Source organism: Pocillopora damicornis, chromosome 3 (assembly GCF_964200805.1).
Source record: "Pocillopora damicornis chromosome 3, jaPocDami1.2, whole genome shotgun sequence".
Taxonomy (NCBI): Eukaryota; Metazoa; Cnidaria; class Anthozoa; order Scleractinia; family Pocilloporidae; genus Pocillopora; species Pocillopora damicornis.
The window spans coordinates 23,364,868-23,376,981 of NC_142672.1; the positions used below are offsets into that span (position 1 = coordinate 23,364,868).

The window sequence follows — 12,114 nt, forward strand, 5'->3', positions numbered from 1 at the left end:
TGTTCTGGGTTAAAATCTGTTGACATGGTAGCGCTGAATTGGTGCAGGATTATTTCTGATTCTACCTCCAACATCTGGATCCTGTAAAAGCTTCCTGACTACACAAACTGGGGGTTGAGTCTTAAAAAAATAGCAGTTTGCACAATCATTAGAAAACCGCAAAACCTATGTGATGCAGTGGAAAAGTCGATCATTGGTTTTGTCATCTAAGTGCTTTGGAGGACCAGAGGACAAAATATATTTGAAAACCTTTTTATTTTATTTTTTGTTTTCCCTTTAATCTATCAATTCTTCAAACATGTTAATGTGCCCAGATGTATTTTAATTATGCCGAGAAGCACCTGCCATGAGCCATAAATAAATGTGTCAAATTCCCTATGAGAATTAATGAAAAATCCAAAGGATCGAAGGAAGTGTATGAAAAGGTCGACTAACTTCGCTTCTGTTGAGTTAAAAAAATTGTTTCAAAACTTTCTTTGATATTTCAGTTCAGTAGTTTCATGATGTCTCATTAACTGCGAGAACAAGAACTGAGGTCTGTAAATTAACAGCCAGTGTTTTTCCACCATTACCATGGATGCTGAGTTAAGACAATTAATAATTTAAAGTGAGGAAAAAATTTGCATATTTGTGCTTGTTTTGCAAACCAGTAGCTCCTCGAAAATCGAGGAAATTATGCAAAATACGTTTTACTCTTAGTAGAAGAAGAGAAATTTCGCGAACAAAGGAAGAAAATGTGGAAATGGTTATTTCTTTTCCTATTCTTTCGTGAGGTAAAGTTATTTTTGTGTGTTTATCTTTAAATGAATTTCTCACCTGGCCCTTGAGTCCGGAGAGTGACTGTCGACTCATCTGATATTTCTCTGTAGGCCGAAAAGGTTTTTTCTGCCAATGAAACAACTTCAGTGATCGTAACGGGTAAGTAAAGGCTATGAAAATTCCGAAATTTGATGATCAAGTTAGAACCACATTTGAGGTAATATATCATTACTATTTTTCCACAAAACCAACCGTTAATGAAGTTTGCTCTTATGCATGCGAGACATATTGTTTATTCCGTTTTCTGTAAAAGTTTTACAGCGCATTGAATAAGAGTGAACAGATAAGGAAAAAATTTCAACCGCTCATAAAAGTCCCCAATTTCCTCGCTCAACTCCGTTTCTTAGTGAGCCCCGGAAGTTTTACGGGGTAATTTTAAGGTTGACTTATTATTTATGATTGAACTGCGGTTGGTCTATGCGGAAGACTTTATCATCACTGACCGAAGATCGTTGACTTGTTATCTTGTAGATGAAAAATATATTTGCACTTTACCTAGATTCATTTTGACTTTTATGCCACAGATGGCAAGAAATTGTAAAATTGCACGAGTTTTTACAATTAGGTTGCCAAGATGTAATTGCAATGCTATCGTTTTACATGTTGTGTAAACACACGCACAGGAGCCATTACTGACTCTCTGAAAACCATCATGGATTTAATTTTACTTGGCAATGAAACCTTCAAGATAAAAACAGTGGGCTGACGGTTCAGTTAAGTAATCACACACGAATAAATTGAATGAGTCCACTAGTATGTTTGGGTCAGTGATTTCTCCTGATTAAGATACAAGTGCAAGAAACTCTCCCTGTATCTACAATGTAGTCTAACTTTAAAAACAGATTGAAAGAAGACAGAAAATGCCTCTGAAGATAATTTTTTAACCCAAGATCGGGCTAATGCATCATTATCAAATGTTTTTAATTGTTTAAATTTTATTTCGCTCGATGTTACAAGTACATAAACAAACAACGTTGCGTTCTAGCCGTGTGTTTTTGAATGCTCAAAGTTTTCAGGAAATTTTTTTCCATTTCTTTGTGCGTAGCAACTAAAGCTCTTGTAGAATTGTCTTGGTCAAATTGTCTGTGAACAAAATGTTACCCAGTCACAGAATTGTCTATTTTTCAGAGAGCACGATATCATACAGTACGGCAAGTGTCTCGGCTAGCGCAGATGTCTCACCCAATGCTTCGTCGGACAGTACCGCTTTTTCTCGAACAGTGACACTGGAACTGAGTCAATCCATACTTGGCGACAATTCTGAAAACATCGTTCAACCGTCGGCAACCGCTGCTTCGCAGCAAACGTCGCAGACCATAAATGCATCTGTGACAGGTACATCTCTGTGCTCTGCGGAAGTTCAGTTTTGTTCTATTAATTATTTGAGGTTAATTCTCCATCTTCTTTGTTACATAGCTATCGTGAGTGCATTTTGGTTTAAAATACTTTGAGGTAAACATTAACTGCGATTTTTCCGCACAGGGAATCAACGTTATCCTCGATAAAAATTGCACTTCTCATCGTTTTAAAACAAGAATGTCTCGCCCATAATCTCGACCACTGAAATGATGTCGAAGTACCCAATCGAAACCCTCTTATATCACTCTTCCTGTAGTGTGCTTGGATGCAGCTTCATTCATTTTGCAACTGTTGCATATCTCGAAGTTGACCTAAAAAATTGTCAAAATTGCCTTACTTTTCATGGTTCTAGGATTCATTAGTAATTACATGCGCAACTGAGAAGTTATTTTGTTTGAATCACGATGCTAATCGCATTTCAGCTCCCCCCGAACTGGGTTGTATGAATGTCAACTGGGGTGATCCCGAATGTCAGGATGTAAAGTGCGTTGAGGTAAGTAAACAAAAACTTGAAGTGGTTTTCATGATTTCTTACGGGTAATTCTTGATGAGAATAGAGATCGAGACCAGTTAGGATTGAGGATTCAAGGAGAATGGGTCCGTGATTCGTATTTTTATGCGTATAACAATGATTTACCGGGTGTTGTAGAACTCAAGAAAACCCTCACACAATAAGGTGAAATAGTTTGTAACTAAAATAAATTGGCTTTGTAATGATAAGAAAGTGCGTACCGCTGCTGATAAAGCAGTGGTCAATGAAGTTCCAGTCCATGGAGAAGCTCTGTTCAAGTTACTTTGCGCACTCTGTTGAAGATGCAAGACCTCCACTTCTATAGAAAATTGAGAGGCACATACGTTTTAGGCTACAGTGAGGGGCCTTAGCATAATCACGATCGGGGAATGATTTATTTGCGTAAAAAAACGGTCACAGCTTTGCCATGCAAATTCATTTTTACTACCCTTAGACATGATTGTTAAGATATACTTTTCTTTTAGGATCAGATGGATGCTGTGTCCAACTGTATGAAGGTAACTTGCACTTACTTTTGAATATAAAACTGGAACAAGTAATTATCATTTTTTTTCCCGCACCCACCCGCACACCAGAGTTAAACGAAATTCTAATTTCCTTGACACTTTTAATTGACAGATATTCTCGAGGCTTTGGCCAACATCGTCATTTGGGTTTAAGATTTGCTAAACACGTTTCAAGAAAATCTCAAAAAACAAGAAAAACTCAAGAAGATCACCGCATAGTTGTTTCTCATTTATGCAGCAACAACGTTGCGAAATATTAATAAAAATTATCCAAATCCAAATAAATTTAGAATGAAAAGATTGAAATACTTTCTGTGTTTTCTTAGGACAAGCCGGAAAATTTTTCTTTATCGAATATGAAGGTCCCTGAACAGGTCGTGAGGACGGGAATGTCCCTTGCAGAGGCGATACAGAGTAAAGAAAAAAACAATACTAGAGTCATTATCAGGGATAATATTGGTGAGCATCTCAACCACTGCAACCAAGAGATAAACTAGGATAAATTTCTCATTACTTCACGAGTGGAAACTTCTCTTAATGATCTCGCTATACGTAATTATACAGCTGGTCTAGTTCTGTAAAGGAGTAAGGAGCAGTGCAAAATACGCATTGCGGACCCACTTTTTCCTTACGCTCAAAACCAAAAAAAAATTAACCAGCGTGTTTTGACTCAGATTAAAATTGCAATCTTGAATGTAGTCTTATTTATTGCTTTCAGCTATGGAAGTCGGTCTCTTTAACAGTGGGGAAATGAAAAACAACTTAAAGAAACCTACACTCGTATTTCCCAACTACTCTGACCCAAAATTCACTGACAAATGGAAGGCCATGGGTGACTCTGTTGCATTCCCAGTGGATAAGCTTCCTTTCGAAGGTAACAAAAAAGCTATAAAGGAGTAGGGGAGGGAAATAACAGTGTTATTTACTTATAGTAAAAGTTTGATGGTGTTCTCTTTTGATCAGTTTACTCGACCAGCGAACATCCAAAATAGTTCCACTGTCCTAAACAACATTTTCCCAGCTAAACTATCCAAGCAAGAAATCCGGTTGCCTTAGCCACTCTTCAAGCTTCCAGGTTCTTGTACCCTTTATGGTCTGATTTCTTTGGAGCCGCATTAATCCTACACAGAATTTTCCTTTGAGAATTTTTTTCGTGTTAGCTTACTAGGTGACGAATTTGTTAACCACAAAAGAGAGGCAAAAAACTAACATTTACGTAAGAGTAATAACTGTATTTGGTTCTTTAGTGTTGGTGAAAGTGTTCACAGCTTGGTAAATATCCACTCTCCACTTCGGAAAAAGATTTTTGATTATTTTCTTTTCAGGAGAAGTCGCGTATTCTGTCGCCATTTTGCCTGATGTCGTGGGAGAATCATATCTGGATAAAGATATGATTGCTTGGCAGGACAAGTAAGCACAAGCCTTTTTTTATCAAGCTTTGTTTAGCATCGGGATAAAGAAAAGAGCTCCCATCGAAAAGATTGCGGTATCTTTCAAATATTTTCATCTCTCCTCCCTCTCTCATCTCTCTTAACAATTCTCGCTTAAGTATATCTTCCTGTGAGTGCTTTGAACAAAAATTATCACGATAGAATCAATATTTCAGAGAGCTGGGTAGCCAAAATTAATGGCCACTCATCAAGAATAAGCATGTTCAGGAGACCAAAGGAAGGAAAAGAAATTTTAAACTTAACTCATAGAGTCTCTCTTTGATTGGCTGGACTGGGTTCGATCGCCTTGCTTGATATCTTACGGTTCTAATTTCTTCTTACATGTTAAGGCTTGAATTTTGAAAGTTTAACATTTCCAACCTGCGTTCGTTTTCTCCATCATAAGCTGTCCTTGTTCGTTATTGATTTTTTTTTACCGTTTCAATTTTTTTCATTTTATCGATCAAATGTTTTTAGTCACTATCTAGTTGAAGAAGATATAAGTTGGGTACGTCCCTCGCCCCCTTCCCCTTCTTTACCATAAAACAAAGTTTAGATATCGTAAAAGAGCTACGTGAAACATGTTCACTTCTTTCTTATTTAAAGCCATATTCCAGATTCAGCTCTGTCTGAGTTGTACGTGGTGGGTGACAAACTTATGACCCGAAAGGAAGTTCCAAGGAGACGAATCAACAGCAACTTGCTCTCCGCGGAATTTCGTCATAAAAATAAAAGTGAAATGCTGAGTGGACGGCTGGAAAAACCAGCTTTGATTACTTTAAAACATCGTCATGTAAGCAAATAACAATTACTATAGCTTTCATAAGTCCATGTGGGAAAGCGGATATACCAGGATAGCAAACACTTACCACTTATTTAGCCCGATGGCGTGATTTTGGCGGGGGAGTTCTCAGTATTTTATCGGCGGAAATTCTAGTTTCCATCAGCAGCCAAGGTAAGAAGTAGGATTTCAATAATGGAATGTTGGGAATGAGTGCACGGCTGGTGGGAGGAAGTAAATCAGGTGATAAATGAATAACTAGTTAAGACCAACTTCTTATTTCATGAAATTAGACGTGAATCTTTTTTTCCTACAGACCACTGAAGATCATTTTGATCCAAGATGTGTTTTCTGGGATGGAAAGTAAGAGAAATGAATAGGTCGCTAATAGCTTTTTACAACGTAAAATCTCATATGCTAATATACGACAGCTCGAAAAAGGTGATCAGGCAAGTTTGATGATCCTATTGATAGAAGGTATATTATCTACCTAGTGAGGAAGGTGATCGTATCGGAGGCATGGTATTTAGCTAATGAGGAAGGCTAGGAAAGAATTTTAAAAGATTCCCGAGATGTAGTGGTTTAATGTAATTTTCCTTTGCCACCATGAAAGATGATTGTACGTGTGCGCTGCAGAAACGTCTATTTTTTTTCTCCATAATTTGTCATTAGAGGTAAATCGAAGTCCTGGTTTATTTCCTTTGACGTTGTTTCATCTTCCCTTTTTTAGCCTCGAGGCGTGGTCCAATGATGGTTGCAAAGTTGGAAAAACCGGAAAATCAGAGACAGTCTGTGAATGCACGCATTTTTCAACATTTGCACTGATAATGAGCGTAAATGAGAAGGTAGGAGAGTCTCATCACATTATGATAAAGCCCTATAATATTCCTTACACGTGTGTGCATACTTTGATATGATATCACTCTTACACCCTTACTTCCTTGCCGCTATCAAAGTCGAACAGCTGTTCGAAAGGAAAACATTGGTTATTAATCATGAATAGAACAAGTTTTAATTCTCCTTTTAAGCTGTCAAATACCGTCATTTTTCACCGCAAGAGAGTACTCTCTTGTTCACAGGTGAGTCGTAATAATTTGAAAGTTATCCTTATAGCTTTGAAGTAATTTTTCGGCGCATGTACTTATCGTTTCAGGTGGATGACGCGGATCGCAAAATGGTTGTTACTGTGGCTACTGTACTGGGATCATTCTCATTGCTTGCTCTGCTGATCTGTGCTGCCGTCGCCATTGTTCTCACGTAAGAACATTTCGTGACACTGCTCTTTGAGATCTATCTTCAGGCTGGTTTTAAGGTTTCAGGATAGCATGATCGCAAGAAAAAGGGCCCGAATGCTCAGTAGAGAGAAGAGCTAATAAAGAACATACCGATGACAAAAATGAGTTTCATTTCTTCTCTTAATTGACAGCCCGTTTTAATAAATGCAGTGCGCATTTTTTCTGGTGGAAAACCTACGATGATGAGAATGGAAACCGATATAGGCCCGCCTTAAATTCAAGTACATTCCGCATTGCAGCTTTAGCTAGCCCAAATGGACTGAAAATAAAATTATCACTTTAGAATTTTGGATTTGTCTCGTAGAGAGACCTGCTCATAATTTAGTAAAATAACCTTTTAATTTGCTGATGATATCAGGTAAGCTAACTATTCCGAACTGAGTCATGGCGACAAAAAGCCAAATCAAAGAAAGAAAAATAAAAATGTGTATAAAGTAGACAGAGTTTTCATTTTTATATTGCCTTGCTGATCAGTGGATACGCAATTCTTTCCTTCAGCTATCATCAGAGGGACAACATGCGGATTGCTCTTAACGTTGATGTATCACTTCTGCTCAGTCAGCTGGTTTTCTTCATTGGTTTATCTACCGGCGATAATTCGGTGAGAACAATTTGAATGAGATCTCATCCACGTTAAGAGAACAGTCATTATTTATTTCCTTAAAGGGGGGGGGGGGGGGGAAGGGGTTGATGGATTTTGTTTGTGTCACGATGAAATTTATATGATCCCATCCTAAAGTTCTGTAATGTTGTTGTGATTTCCCCTAGGTGGCGGTTGGTCGGCAATCAGTCTCCTATACTCCTCTCTTTAGACTCTGTTGGCGACGACTGATCCCCCCTCCGTTTCCTCTGAAAACTATCCGAACCACCACCCCCACCAACCCCATACCCTGCGTCGGTAAATAATGATTAGTCCGATTGAGTCACTTTTACCTATCATTATACTAAAAAGCCTGTCATTCTAACATTTCTTCCCATTCTGAGAAATATTTTGTTAAAATAATCTCAGTAATAATCTCATTGCATCTCTCGTCGTAGTATTTCGCCAAACCCAAAACATGTGATGTGGTCAATCCTTTCGTGCACTTTTTTGAGCTGGCAGCTCTAACGTGGTTGCTAATGGAAGCAGTGCACTACTACTCCACGCTCAAGCCACTGTTCAACGAGAAAAACACTGTACCCATCGTGTTTTATTTCGCTGTGGGGTGGGGTAAGTTGTAAAAGTTTTCTTCGGCCTTTTGACTGAGAAAGTTCATTATACGGTTCTGTAGGAATGATACCAAATCCTTAATCGTTTTTTTAACCCTGTGAATAGAGCTTTTAACTTGGATGAAATTATAACAAAATTAAAACTCCGAATAACATATTGAATTGTTATCTGACTTTCATCGTTTATTAATTGGCGGATAAAGGTTTTATTAAAGTTATTATTGGGAAAACATTACACCAGAACTTTGACGAATTCAGTATCTTTAAATCAACAGAAATTGAAATCCTATTTTAAAAGCCCAAATGTTTTCATAAGATATCTTTTGAGAGAATAAAGTCATAGGCTATCAGCATTGGTTGGCGTGGGTGATCTTAAAAACACAGTTTGCTTTCAAAATCCTTGTACTTTCAGGAGTACCTGTAGCTTTTGCTAGCGCATTGGCGGACTTCGCGTACCCTCACTTTGGTGATCCCGGAAGGAGTGAATTGTAAGTTTTGTTCAACAGTTTTCTTGCTAATCGATAATTTGTAGGAATTTTCAAATTAAACGTAATGAGAATGACAATCATAATTTACGGATCTAGCATCACGCTTATCGCAATTTCGAACGACAATAGTGTAAATGTTCACGATTAGGAACACAATAACCATCAATTTCTATGGCGAGAAAAACGTAAGCAGCGAAGAAATTTGTCGGACGTTATAATGTGCTCCATTGTCTGTCGTTTTCTTTCTTTTTGAAACTATCATGGGATGGAGGTACGAAAGAGGAAAGGTGCTTCGTGTGCATCCCTTCATTGATAGGAAGCAGTTGAAAGATTCGGGTGTGCTTATAATGCCTTATCTTTATTTCATCCTTCGTAGTTGTTGGATGTCTATTCGCGGAGGTGAGGCCTGGTTCTTTGGAACACAAGTTTTGGTTCTCGTTGTGGTGAGTTTGAGAGCCTGCAGGCCATCATCATTAGCGCGATAGGATGAGCGTTTCTCAGCCTTCGGGAAGATTTCAGACCAGTCGGACGAGGTCTACCAGGGGTCTGGTACTTATTATTATCTATGCCGGACCTTTTCCAGACCTCTCGCCGGTTCGCGTTGCACAAAGCGTCATAATTTCTCAAGGGCAAAGGAACGCTCGCACTTAGTCCCTGATAATGAGGCCGGACCTGCTTGCATGATATGATTTTGAATTTTATGATTATGCTGCTGCTGTTGCTGATAATTTAAATTGGATAATCTATAAATCACTGCAAGGTTTAATCCTACCGGAGTAAATTGGTAGCTTCAGTAATAATCATAATAATTAACCGACTCATTGACTTATCGTGATCTCGTAAGACTTATAATAATCAACTCCCTCTCGATGATTTTTTTTTAGCTGAATCTCGCCGCCCGTGCGTTCATCGCGAAGGAGATTGCTTGCTGGGAAGGTGATCCGGATGACATCAAAATTGAAAGGGCCAGGTATTATGACGAAGATATATGTCGTGTATATTTTTTTCCGGTTTATGGGAGCAACCGGGGTAACATCTAGTACGTTTTTAAGAACTAATTATCGTCAAACGTGATGCAGGAATCGGATGTTGACATCTTTAGTGTTAATGGTGGTGATTGTGATGACGTGGCTTTTTGGTGTCTTGGCTATGAACAACACGGACAGAAAGATCTTCCACTACGTCTTCATTGTCTTCTACACATTCCAGGTTAGAGACCAAGCAATGGATAATCGTCTTGACCCTTTATCTCTCAGGATCTCATTAGTAATTCTCCTTACTGTCTCTCATACAGTTCTTGTGATGTTAGTTGGGAGAATTTGGTATTGGATCAACTTATAATTCCCTTACTGATATTTTCCTTTATTCTCATGACTTGTCTGCTTGACATTGCATTGATATTGTAAGGAGAAATTCTGTCTTGGTCAATCGTGGGAGGTAAAGGGTTAATCTCGTCTCTCATTGACCATTTCATTACCAAGATCTCCTAACCGTCTGCTCTGCAATTTCTATGATGTAATTTCAGAGAATTTGGTATTGGATCAACCAATAATCCCCTATTTAAAATTTTTATTTATTCACAGTTAGAAAAAAAAATCTGTTTTCCACTACAATACTTCCAGCTGATATGTATTTTGTTTACTTTGCAGGGTCTACTGGTTCTGCTTTTTTACTGTGTCCGCAACCAAGAGGTAAGTGTCATTTATCATATTTTGAAGATAGTTAAGGTTATTCGGTTCCCTGGTCTCTCTGCCTCAGGGAATGATCTGTTCCAAATGACGCAAAAATGACTTTGTGACGCAAAATTTAAAATGAAACAGAAATGAGCCGGGGGGATTAATTTAATTTTTTTTCCAGATATCAATGAGTTCATCAGGTGGGAAAACAAAGGTAGCGTGTGGACGTCTCTTCCTTTCGAAAGTAGAGAGGGAGAGGCACGTCCTTTTTTAAGCTGTCACGTTAGTGTCTGATCTCGTGTCCAGATCCTACCGTGTAACTATAACCAATGTACCACTTGGCCATAAAAGGTTTCGGTACGAGACTAGTTGGTATCATCAATATTGTCGGAGAGTAGGCTTTTCCAAACGTCCAGTTAAACGAAACGCGAGGGTAAAGCGCACCACAGTAAAGGAGGAGGGTTAAAATGAGGGAGACTTGGGTTCTTGTAGCGTAATTAACGGCGTCCTCTACGCGACGCGACGCGACGCGACCCAACCTGCCGGCTATTTTCACTTTGCCGTTACTGTCGCGCTGTTCACGATTTTGTAAGGATTTTGCACAGTCGTACTTGCATAACGCCCAGAGCAGGCCAGTCCAAGAAATGAAATCAAACTTTAATTTCAATGTTTTATTTGCAGATGTGGGACTATCGAAAAGATAAAAAGGACGAGGAAGAGAAAGAAAAGGTAATAATCAGATATTCAGAAACGACAACAAAATAAACGAACATAAAACGAATTGTTTTTCACTTCTTCAGTAAAGACCTCCCTCTAAAGGCATGGTTATACAGGGATCTTCCTGTGCATAATTGTAATTTCTAAGAGTAAACAGCAGCTGGTTTCTCCTTACAGCTTCATCCTTGAATCACACATTAAGACCGTGAGAATGAAGGAAATTATCAGAATGAAACAAGTTTTCCGGAAAACGAGGGACTTGTCAGTAGTACGGGAAATGTAGAAGAAACAGTATGGAGAATTTGCGTATTGATGTTAGGGACTGAAGCGTTAAACTTATTAATGGCAGTTGTCCCAACAATACGAAACAGCAGCAAACAGTCAAACATGCAAAGAGAGAGCAGTTAAGAACTAACACGAAATTCTAAGCCAAGAAACGTTGTTATCCTCGGCGTTGACGTTGTGTCTCCAGTAATTGCTAAAAATTATTTTCAGTTATTGAGTCTGATCTTTGTACCTTATCATCACGCCCCAAAATAAATCATTTGATAAAAAATGTGCATAAAAAGACTGATCTAGTTTACCCAGATAGCATGCCTTATATATTTTAACAAATGTATCATTCTGTTTTTTTTTTTCAGAACAAAACCTACGACTTTGTGTACCATCCATAAGAGCAACAAGTATACCCTCAATACTAGATAATTTTGTAAAAACGTTTGGTAGAAGATTGCACTTTTATTCGTTTCATTAACGAACTAAAGGGACTTACAAAGAAATTGCCCTTTTTGTAGATGGTGAAAATTAGTTAAGGCTCCCATGATATTGAAGTTAAGCATAAAATTTACGGTAAACGGCAAAAATTAAACTTCTTAGATTCGCCTGTTTATTTCACTAAAACAAAATTATTTGCATTAACTGTAAACAAAGACTGTTTATACGTCCCTGTAGGATTGATCGGGGATTATTGTTTGGGTGATTCTGAATAAGTGATAATCCTTAGACGAGTTTGAACATTGGGATGAGAAGTTTACATAGATGTGGCCTTAGTAACAAGACTTCACTGGTAGTTAAAAATCTATCAATTAATTTATCAATTCAAGTGCAATCTGGCGATAAGTATTTCTCTTCTCATTACTATGTAATTCTACACAAGTTCCCTTTGAGGACTAAAGATGTTAATAAACACCGAATAACAATCTACTGCAGCATATTTCACTTGTCTTCTAACTCAGTACAGATCGCTCGCAGGCGCGAAAGGATGAAGATTTAAGAGAAATGCTACACCCTGTTCCTTATACG

The 12,114-nt window shown here is 38.1% G+C and overlaps 1 protein-coding gene across 2 annotated transcripts; it reads left to right on the forward strand.

The window, feature by feature from the left end:
• Window positions 1–377: 377 nt before the first annotated feature.
• LOC113674482 (adhesion G protein-coupled receptor L3) lies at window positions 378–12,013 on the forward strand. Of its 2 annotated transcripts, none has more exons than XM_027190961.2 (21): window positions 378–773; window positions 870–918; window positions 1,948–2,154; window positions 2,601–2,671; window positions 3,175–3,207; window positions 3,543–3,675; window positions 3,935–4,090; window positions 4,542–4,626; window positions 5,253–5,439; window positions 5,744–5,790; window positions 6,158–6,272; window positions 6,581–6,684; window positions 7,221–7,323; window positions 7,761–7,932; window positions 8,344–8,419; window positions 8,796–8,862; window positions 9,304–9,389; window positions 9,499–9,628; window positions 10,069–10,110; window positions 10,777–10,824; window positions 11,454–12,013. In XM_027190961.2, the coding sequence occupies exons 1-21, from the start codon at window positions 735–737 to the stop codon at window positions 11,484–11,486; spliced, it is 1,983 nt and encodes a 660-aa protein (XP_027046762.2). In that variant the 5' UTR covers window positions 378–734; the 3' UTR covers window positions 11,487–12,013. The 2 variants fall into 2 exon arrangements, with proteins under 2 accessions (XP_027046762.2, XP_089057741.1); XM_089201615.1 differs by having other exon boundaries at window positions 623–773; window positions 1,931–2,154.
• Window positions 12,014–12,114: the final 101 nt, after the last annotated feature.

Bases quoted from the DNA above. Each gene is read 5' to 3' on its own strand.
- LOC113674482 (XM_027190961.2), top strand. From the start codon at position 735: ATGTGGAAATGGTTATTTCTTTTCCTATTCTTTCGTGAG. The intron at 3,208-3,542 runs GTAACTTGCACT...GTGTTTTCTTAG, and splicing joins CTGTGTCCAACTGTATGAAG to GACAAGCCGGAAAATTTTTC. The intron at 7,324-7,760 runs GTGAGAACAATT...CTCTCGTCGTAG, and splicing joins TATCTACCGGCGATAATTCG to TATTTCGCCAAACCCAAAAC.